The 11,073-nt window shown below is 40.3% G+C and overlaps 1 protein-coding gene across 7 annotated transcripts in view; it reads left to right on the forward strand.

The window, feature by feature from the left end:
• Positions 1–9,457, forward strand: part of C1QTNF7 (C1q and TNF related 7) — a 100,606-nt gene extending 91,149 nt beyond the window's left edge. For all 7 annotated transcript variants that reach the window (XM_027600704.2, XM_027600703.2, XM_027600701.2 and 4 more), the window contains 2 exons: positions 2,807–3,052; positions 8,543–9,457. In XM_027600704.2, coding sequence (XP_027456505.2) covers positions 2,815–3,052; positions 8,543–9,174 — 870 coding nt within the window. In that variant the 5' untranslated portion in view covers positions 2,807–2,814 and the 3' untranslated portion in view covers positions 9,175–9,457. The remainder of the gene's footprint in view (positions 1–2,806; positions 3,053–8,542) is intronic.
• Positions 9,458–11,073: the final 1,616 nt, after the last annotated feature.

Consider the following 11,073-nt stretch of genomic DNA (forward strand, 5'->3'; position numbering starts at 1 on the left):
CCTTGGTGTTTCTCAAAGCGACTGGAGCTGGAGAGTGGGATGGAGAGAAGCGGAAGATGAAGTCAGAGAAGTAAGGAGGTTGGGTGTCCAATCAAGGAGAGCCTTGAAGACCATGTACCATAAGGCTTTTGACTTTTAAGTAAAATGAAGAACCATTACAGGGTGATGCCACTGTAGTTTTCCCTTATACCCTGCAGCCCTTTGTTATCCTAGTAAATTGAGTCCCAAGACTCAAGTGGCCACTTACCACCATGCTGTCGTCATGCATCAGGCACCACATCATGTTGGTGTTCCGACGAGGATGGTTAATGGATAATCATTTTGAGTGCCTTTCAAAAATTCTAACTGGGTGGGATGGGGGGTGGGGAGGGGAGAGTGCCTGGGGGGCTCAGTCAGTTATGCATCCAACTCTTGATTTGGGCTGGGGACATGATCTCAGGGTTGTGAGATGGAGCCCTACTCTGAGCGTAGAGCCTGCTTAAGATTGTCTCTCCCCCCTCTGCCCCTCCTCTTGTCCCCTCCCTATCTAAAAAAAAAAAAAACTAACTGGGGATGCTTCCAGCATTTAGACTACAGCACAGACAATATTCTAATGCATTTGTCAATGAAAGGCAAACCATTTGTTCAATGAATGCATCTGTTTCAGTTGTGTTCATTTTTACCCTCTTTGAGCACATTTTTGCCTGGCTATTGGAAATATTAACATCCTTCCAAGCACATCTTTAAAATTTCTGCTTCTTCTACCCACCATAACCTGGACCTTACCACAAGCTTCTTTATAGACTGATCCCTGACTGTGGGCATGTTTGTGTTTTCAGCATCCACCAGTGTCTGAGATGCCACTGCCCAAAGTGCCTCCTCTCCACATAATTTCAAGTCCCTTGTAGAACCAAATCCTGACCTTGGCTACAGGATCACATTCCTTGTCTCTTTAAACACCTTTTTATGAGTATCTCCTATGAGCATGTCCTTCTCTTTCAAATTCCTTCTCAAAACCTCCCTTAATCAGTTTTTTACAAGAAAAAGCTAGCAATTTAATCACTGTAGTTTGTTTTAACTGTGGCAGGGGTATGGATAGAATGTTCTTTACTTTTTTTTCATCTGGGACACCCTTGAAAGGGCTGGTATCTTTATGAGATCCTCTGGGCGTCTCAGAAAGTGCCTTAATCCCACTTGAACAATGGGATCAGTAATTTTGAGTTTGTGCTATGTTATAGCAGACAGTACACAGCAAAAATGTTCTCCTGGAGTTGAGGGTGGGGGGACATGCAGGGAGAGACACTGGTGACATGGAGATTTGGTCAAGGATACAGAGCCTATATTTGGGTAAGTTGCCTCAGTTTTTCACTAATAAGATTTCTAGGAATCAGATTTATTTTGAACCACATGTGCACACTGTGCTTTTCTCAGTTTGTCATTCCTATGCTCTGGCAAATTTCTAGAACTAATTCCAAGATGTTGCAATTTCCTCATGGGTATCATAAAACTGGTACAGTGTGCCTGGTTAATTTTCTGATGTGGCTGTCAAAAAGCAAGGAAACTCCATCTGATTTTTTTTCACATTTTATGATAATTTCCTTTGGGCAAGTACATGCCAGGCATATACATCAAGTGTTGTTGAGATTTCTTATTAAAGCACAAGTTCAGCCAACCAAAAAGTATTAATTCACACTGCCCTAAAACCATGTGTATACACTGTCCCATCCAAGAAGCTGCTAATCCTAAGGACCATTTAGCCTAGAAAATCAAGTGTCCCAGCCTATGCTACCCACCCCTTAGCTTATATACCAAATGTCATGCTAATAAATGATCCGTCATTCTCAGGATCCTATTTGTGGAGGGAAAAACCAAGTCCTATTAAATCATAGCTGAAGAGACCTGTTGTCTGCTTCCCTAGAAGCACGTGACACCATGCATGGTTTAATTTCACTCAGCTCTTTAACTGAGCCTTGGCGCTCACTGCTTAATGGTTCACCAGGGCATTGTATCCTGCAGATTTTAAATTAAAGTTTGAGACCCCACTGCAGGACATGCACAGTACTCCAATTAACACTAATTGGTTTTACACATGATTATCAAGTGAAAAGCATGGTTTTCCTGAGAATGCCTCTTCTTTTCTCCAGCCTTAGGAAGCCCATAAATTCTAAGGGAACGATCATGGATGCACGCAAAGACTAGATATACCAATGTCTAGCATAGTGTTTATATTGGCAGAAAACTGGAAGGAAATATCTACAATGGAGAATCATGTACATAAAGGATAATGGAGAAGAATGCAACTTTTTTTAATGTTACGAATAATTTTTGACATGAGAAGATGCTCATGATATACTCTTAAGTGAAAAAAGTTGAAAAAATACAAGAGTGGCATAATATCTCTTTCCTCCACAGCATAGAAAGACCAGAAGGATGTGTGCATCAAAATGTAAATTATAATTATCTCTAGTGGTGAGAATAATGTTAATGTTTATCTTATTCATAAGCATTTCTAATTTTCTAAAAATAATGCATTATTTTTCAAAATCCGTCATTGACCCTACAGGAAGAAAAAAATGCAACAAGTGGCTTCATTTTGAAATTGTCTAAATCAATCCTTCATCTCCACCAACCCTTCTGTGGGGTACTGAGAACTCTCTATAAGTAATGTGTTAATAGTTTCCAAGGGAATTATGAGAGTAAGCTGGGGTTTTATACATGCGTGGAGAGGTGAGCACTGGAGTGAGTGCCTGCAGATGCCCATTCTCGTGTTCATTTATGCCAAAACTCCCACCAAGGGTGCACTTATGTCCCTGTGTTTCTCTTCCAGAGCCAAAGATGTTTATCTTGCTCTATGTTACAAGTTTTGCCATTTGTGCCAGTGGACAGCCTCGGGGTAATCAGTTCAAAGGAGAGAGCTACTCCCCAAGATATATCTGCAGCATCCCTGGCTTACCTGGACCTCCAGGACCCCCTGGAGCAAATGGTTCCCCGGGGCCCCATGGTCGGATCGGCCTTCCAGGACGAGATGGTAGAGACGGCAGGAAAGGAGAGAAAGGTGAAAAGGGGGCTGCAGGTAATGAACAATGAAGTTCCCTAAACTCTGCTCCTCTGTGCTCAGTGGGGAGTCTGCTTGGGATTCTCTCTCTCTCTCTCTCTCTCCTCTCCCTCTGCCCCTCCCCCCGCTCATGCTCGCTCTGTCTCTCTCTCTCTCTCTCTCTCTCTCTCTCTCAAATAAATAAATACATCTTTAAAAATAAATGAATAAATAAACACCTCTGGTTCACCCCCACCTTAAATTGTTTCCGTTCTTTGTTGCCTTTTCTAATGAGAATTGCTCCTGAAATCCCTTCTCTACTTCACTTTCCTTAATCGTAATTAATACTGAGCCCTCACTATGCCTTAGATACTGCTCGAGAAACTCTTTACCTGCAACCTTATTTTATTGTAATGACAATTCTTTCAGTGATCCCATTTTACAGATGAGAACACAAAGCAATAACATGGTAAAATTAATTACTGAAGAGGGAAGTTCACTGCTAGTGAACAGCAGAGCTGGATTCAAACATTGATGCCCAAGACCACAGGGCAATCACAACTAGCAGGCAATGTCTGGACGTGCAAGGGCGTGGATGGACAAGGAAGGGAAACGGACAGACGAAGCAGAGGCAGGAATCAGGAACCAAAAGCACAGGTGCCATCCTGCTCTGCGCTAATATCCAGAGCAAAGTTACATAAAAGACTTCTAGATTTTACTTTTCAGAGATGAAATGACAATAGTACTGTATAGCCCACCTTTCCTGGCTCATCTCTTTCCCACCAGTCCTGTAACAGCTATAAAAAGTAGACTCTTATAGCTCTTTACGGCAACACAATTGCCCTCTACCACTTCAGTAATTTTTACTTTTTTCTCCACAAATAGGTTGGGCCAGGAAGATTGCCAGACCCTGCAATCCTCCAGAGTAAACCAAATTGAAATTCTAGAGAAGCCGGGTTAATTCTAAAAGAGGAAGTGATTTGGCATCAATCTTTGAAAACAAGTTTCTGAGTGTAAAGCTTTGGACAAAAGATAGGAAGAGAAAAGTTAATCCATTCTAAGAAATAAGTCTCTATCTAGTCATTGCACCTCATTTACTGGTGTTATGTGAAACAGTAGCACAATATATATGCAATTTACCAGATAATAATTCATTTCTGAATTTGTCATGCAGAAAATAGTTGGAAAATCGGTAGCTACCAAATGTGTATGAATATTGTTCAATATTAGATAAAAAAAAACCTTTAGGTAAAGGTTCAGCATCTTATCTATTGTAACACTTATGAATATAACTTACTGCTGTGTCATGATCATGAATAGCCTTGAAATCCTGTAAGAACACCAGGATCAGAGTTACATATGACCAACATTTTTAGTTTACTGTGTCTGGAAGCAATAATGTAGTGCTTACCCAAGAAGGCAATGGAGTCCGTAGGATTTAGGCTCAAATCTTGGCTCCTTCAATTACTAACTTAGTATCCTTGGGCAAATAGCCGCTTTTAGCCTCAGTTCCCTCATTTGTAAATTGGAAGTAGTAAGGCTGATTGTGATGATTAAGCACAATAATACATGCAAAACACTTGGTAGAAAAGCTGCCATGTGGTAAGCACTCAGGAAATGTTAGCTGTCATTACATACCACACAGTGCTCTGCAAACATGAGTCATAGCTAAGTTCCTGAATATCCAAAGTCATATAATAAACTAGAAATGAGTGATGGGTTTCATGAGGTAGTTCTAGCGTCATTTAAAAATAGGTATGCGGCTATGCATTCAGATTAAATTGAATGTTCGTAATTGCTACAGTTTTAACCATAAGAGGCTGGCTACAGTCCCATATTCGTCTATCCACCCATGCATTATTCTTCAACAAGCTTCTTGTGCACATATTGCTATCTGGTATTATTCTACACCAGTGTTTCTCAACCTCCACCCTAATGACATTTGGGGTCAAATAATTAGTTATGTGGGATGGCTATCCTGTGCATTGTAGGACACTTAACAGCGTCCCACTAGATGCCAGCGGCATCCCCACCACCGAAGACAACAAAAATGTCCCCAGACTTTGCCAAACATCCCTTGGTTGGCAGTGTAAAATTGTCCATGGTTGATTTTACTGTTCTAGACAACGAGAACACAAACATGGATAAGACATTGTCCTTGCCTTGATAAACAAACATGGGGGTGTGGGAGGCCAATATAGAAACATATAATATTCATCATCATCATCATCATCGTAGCCATTTGTTAAGAACTGTGTCAGGAATTTTACATTTAGTACTTAATGTCTACCATAACCCTGTTAGAAGTCTTTATAATCAACAATAATGTTACAGTGAAAATATTTAAGTTAAAAAATAAAATGACTCCCCAACCTGAGATGACTTAAATCCAATATACACAAATACACATATAAGGATCTGTAACAGCCAAGAAAGGTAGGAATGCCTTTGCGATCAATGAAGAAAAATACATCCCATTTACAGACAACAGTAACGGAGCTCTGCAGCTTTAGGGACAAGCTTTCAATGCAGCTGGAACTGGACACAACATGGGTGGTAGCCTTTGATTCTTCTGTCCCCTTGAATGACACCACATATGTTTTCTCATTCATGTACCCTTGGTAAACATGCCAATTACATGCATCCAACCAAGTGCAAACAGAATCAAGCATAGTTTTGTCCAACTTCTCTACTTTAAATTACAAGTACAGAACTGGTTATACCAAATTAGAAATTTTCTGTTAAAAATATCTGCCTCCCTCACTGGTCTGTAGCAATTACTCTTGTAGCATAATCTCACCCTTTAACTTAATCTGAATGCACAACCCTATAGATATCTTCAAATAACACTAGAACCGCCTCATGAAACAGATCATTCTAGTTTATTATATGGCTTTAGATAGTCACGAACTTAGCTATGACCTATATTTGCAGATCACAGTGTAATACATAGTAACAGCTAGCTTGAGGGTGGAACAGGTGTCATTCATGTCAAGGTCCCACTCAGCCCATAGCATAGTGCCTGGCATTTAGTCAGGCACTATGGGTCAATCAATATTACATGATTTAGATATATGTATGCATGCACACATAAATCCATGGATGGATGGATGGATGGATAGATGGGAGAAAGAAATAACATTGAAGAAGAAATCTTTGTAAGCCCATTTCCTAGAGAACTAAGAAGAAATCCTTAGTCAGCACCTAAGTGTAGACTAACCACTATTCCATAATTCTCCTCTCTACCCGAGCATATGTCTAACTGAATAGGAAGAGGGAGAGTGATGTATCCCTTCTTTCCATTATTCATTAATTGTCCCTTATCACAGGTGTAAATCCTTCATGCAAACAGGAAGAATTACTTCAAATTATAGTTAATCCTTGATTATCTAATTCAATAACCATAGAAAATCCAAATGCTGAGATTGGACTTAAATCCAATTCTTCATATTACAAGTGGAGTATTTGAAACACAGACAAGAAGTGACCTGCCAAAAGTCATAGAGGCAGGAGGACTGGAGTACATAAAGAAATTTAATAGTTGAAATTGTTGCTGATGTCAAAAAGTTTTTTTATTAATATGTCAAAATCACTCATGGAGACAGCAAAAGTTAAGCTCCTATTGAAAATAAAAATAACAATTTAGAAGTTGTGATCCTCGATTCACAAGTAAATTCAACAATAAAATAGTATTCATATTTTATTTCTACCAAAAAGAAGCAAAAGATCAGACTATTATGGCCTTATTTCAAGAAATATACCAGAGTATATTCTGGCTGGGACCAGTGGAATTTCAACTTCACAACAAAAGCCACCTAGAGCTTGAGGACAGTTCTGTGATCAGTAATAACACTGATCCCATCACACACAAAAAAAGGTTTCATTCATTATTAGAATCTTCTGTGCATCACAAATTGTTAAACAGCCTCTTTCCCGAATTATTAAAGCAAAATTCTGTATGTTTTAAGGGTAAAGCATTAATTCTCCTCAAATTTACATTATCCAGAACATTTCATTCCTACATTTGCCAAATCACTGAAAAATAATTAAGCTCATACACTGATATACATGTAATATTCAAATAAAAGAATATTTTCTTTTATTTGAGCACTATCAAGATAAAAAGGCTTAGCTTAATAAAATTCCTGAGAACCAATACATAGTTAAGAGTGAAACTACACAGTATATCAGTAATATATTTTCCCTGACTACAAAAGTACATCACAAATTTCCAATAATTTGGATATTTTTTGAGGGTATATCATTATACAAACATTATTTATGGAATGGATTTGACCATAAAAATTAAATGACATTTTCATGCTTTGTTATTATATATATATATATATATGGTTTAAAAATTAAATAAATGTTGCTTATCCCTTTCAACAAATGATCACAATTTCTCTTCATTTAGCGTATGGTTGATCTGTAGTTATAAAGATTTGGACAAACAAAAAATATTTCACTGTGGTGATTTTGAATTTGTTGAAATCCTTTCACAGATATTATGTCTTTTCTATATATAAGGAGACCCAGAGAAATTAAGGGACTTGCCTAAAATGATACAACCATTTAGCTGCAGAGCCAAACAGAATTTAGGATTCTTGATCCCAGCCCCACAGGTAAGAGGCACTTTGACGAAGGGGAAGCATCATTACACTAGGACTTGGATTCCAGTCCTGGCCTTGCTTCAGAAGCGAGTTTCTTCACCTTTCTGGGACTGTTTTGTCCTCCAAAAAAGAACTACGACATAGTGGTGGCCATCACTGTTGTTTGGTTATTGTAGCATATTGGGCCCTCACTATGTGCCAGGTGCACTTTACAAGGTACACTCTAGCCCCTGACCCAGAGGGATGCTCAGTCTCCAGAGTCAGGCAGGCATGAGTTCAGGTCACAGCTCCGTCACTTACTAGCTATTTTCTTGAGCAAACTAACTTCTCTGCCACTCATTCTCCCCATCTGCAATGAAAACAATAACAATTTCCTAATCCATAAAGTTGTTTCAAGACCTAAAGAAGACAATGCCTGTGAATAAAGTGCTATCCCTGGACATAGTAAATGTTGAATAAATACAAGCTAATCTAATTTTCATTAATCCTTGTATTATTAATACCGATAGAAGTAGGAGGGGGCATAAGACAAAATAGCCTCTAAGGATTCATCTGGTTCTGTCTGCCCCCATGACCTCACTCTGGGGAATAATAATCATTATGCTCATTGAATTTCTCCTGTAGTGACAAATACTGTATGTGACTGATTTTGTTGCAAATGATCCATCATCAAAACAGCATTTAAATGATTTCTCATGTACTCAGGAAAACTAACCTGAAATTCTGATGAAAATTTTATATTTCTGTTTTAATGCATCAGTGATTTTTTTTTTAAAGATGCATTAGTATTTAGTAGTGTACTGTTGAAAGTTGACTGGAGAAACACATTTAGGGTGTGCTGGCACTATGTGGGGCATGCTATTTGTGACTGTATATTTGGAGGAACCATTAATTAAACTGTAAACTCTTTTTAAAGGTTTGAGAGGTAAGACTGGACCCCTGGGCCTTGCTGGAGAGAAAGGGGACCAAGGAGAGACTGGGAAGAAAGGACCCATGGGACCAGAGGGAGAAAAAGGAGAAGTCGGTCCAGTTGGGCCTCCCGGAGCAAAGGGGGACAGAGGAGAGCAAGGGGACCCAGGGCCGCCCGGAGTTTGTAGATGTGGAAGCATTGTGCTCAAATCTGCCTTTTCTGTTGGCATCACGACCAGCTACCCAGAAGAAAGGCTACCGATTATATTTAACAAGGTCCTCTTCAATGAGGGAGAGCATTACAACCCTGCGACAGGGAAGTTCATCTGTGCCTTCCCAGGGATCTATTACTTTTCTTATGATATCACATTGGCAAATAAGCATCTGGCAATCGGGCTGGTCCACAATGGGCAGTACCGGATAAAGACCTTCGACGCCAACACAGGGAACCATGACGTGGCTTCGGGGTCCACGGTCATCTATCTGCAGCCAGAAGATGAAGTCTGGCTGGAGATCTTCTTCACTGACCAGAATGGCCTCTTCTCAGACCCAGGTTGGGCAGACAGCTTGTTCTCTGGATTTCTCCTATATGTTGACACAGATTATCTAGATTCCATATCAGAAGATGATGAGCTGTGATCTGGACTCATGTCCTGAACGTTCCAAGATTCTTGTGGCAGACACTTTGATTTAATCTGGGGCCCTGGAAGGTGGAGCAAGCAGAAACGAGATCCAAAGAGACTCCCACTCAGATTCCAAAGCACTTACAGAGAACTCTAGCAGCATCTATTAAAACAAGATGAACCACCAAATGGTTGAAACCACACCAAAATGAATTCTATAAAACAATAACCCCAGATAAGAATCCTCTCGAAAGCAATGTTCATAAATATTTAAACAAATTAAAGACAATGTTAACAAATTTTCTATTAAATTCCCTGAGTGATAAAATCAGCTGGCAATGATACTGTCTCATTAAATCTTCATAAAATTACATTTTTGCTTGCTACTTAAGAGAATCATAACACCCTAGACAAGGTCTTTAACAATTCTCAAAAGTCAAAAGCTAGAGGTAAGAGATACTGAGTAATTTCAGGCAAGCTAAAGTGAAGTGATAACTTCCTTTGTTTTATTATTTGTTCCTTCACACTCGTATATGTATTCACTCAACAACTCTTTAGTAGGCCTCTGTGACCCAGACACTGTGGTGGTGGGTCAGATTTAATAGTGAGTTAAAACAAAATCTCTACGTTCATACAGGCTGGTGTTGGATGAGCATACCATCAAATTCAGTGAGATGAACACCTGACAGACTGACTCGAAGCTGGACGCACATGGGAGCTGCTCTATCCTGGAGAAGGGGGCCAGAGAAACTTTCACACATGGAAAAATGCTAAGCATTCTAAGTGGTGTGTGTTTAAGGAGGTGGGAGGAATACAAGGGAAACATGAATCAGCAGCTGTATTCACCCCATCTCACCCTCAAAACACCACTGGTATTTGCCATCAGAAAGGGGTAAAAAACTCAGAGTTAGAGGGGGCCCGGGAGGGGTAATAGAAATGAAGAAAAACAAGTTACTGAGATCAGCCAGGAGGGCATTCTCCTAAATCCTTTAGCTTGACAGTTTCCCAAGACAATAATTATTCCTCTTAGCTTGTGCACAAATGAGGGCACTACTTTACATTGTCAGGAGGCATTATTTCTCGTGGATTTCCAAGGTATTGAATTCAAGTAAAGTGAAACATACGTCCACTGATTTACAGTGAACTGATGGGGGTGAACGGGAGGAGGAGGGAGAGAGACCAGACGTCTGAGCAAAAAACTGTCCCTTCCAAGCCTCAAGGCTCCCGCAGTCCAGCCATCTCTCGGGATGGGCATCTGGTTCCCCGCTGCAACACAGTTCCTCACCGTTCCATCTCAGTTAGGATTCCCTCCCATCTGCCACCCCCTTAGCTGACAGTCGTAGGATTCCCTTACTCTCTTCCTTTTTGGTGGCTTCTAATCCTCCTTCCCTGTGTTCTCCCTTGGCCCATTCATTTGATAAATACTTTTATGCCTCCTCTGTGTGAGTCACCACAGGTTTCTGTGATGGTGGAGGAACACCAAGGTGAATACGGCACAGCCCCTGCCACCCAATTTCTAAGGACACAAGAAAGGAAATGACATGTATACACATACACAAAATACCAAGAATTCTGGAAATGAGCAGGCTAAAATATGCTAAGTGTTAAACTGGACATAGAGACAAATGCTCTGGAAGAAATGCTGAGAGGAACAGGTTTACTCTAAAATTGAGGGGTGAGAGAGGAGGGCTTGGGAAATTTCCTCTGCCCCCTGTGCCTTCCATGGTAGGTGGGACGTAGAGTGGCCAAATTGGGGACAGAGGTAACAGGGACAAAGCATGAAAGTAAGAACAGAGACCCAGAAGAGCCTCAAATGCCAGCCTGACAAATGTGGACTTCATTTATGAGGAACCATGGAGCACCTGTGTGCCCCAGAGGTGGGGACTGCCATGATCAGAGGTGACATTGGCAGTGA

The sequence above is a fragment of the Zalophus californianus genome, chromosome 2 (genome assembly GCF_009762305.2).
Source record: "Zalophus californianus isolate mZalCal1 chromosome 2, mZalCal1.pri.v2, whole genome shotgun sequence".
NCBI lineage: Eukaryota > Metazoa > Chordata > Mammalia > Carnivora > Otariidae > Zalophus > Zalophus californianus.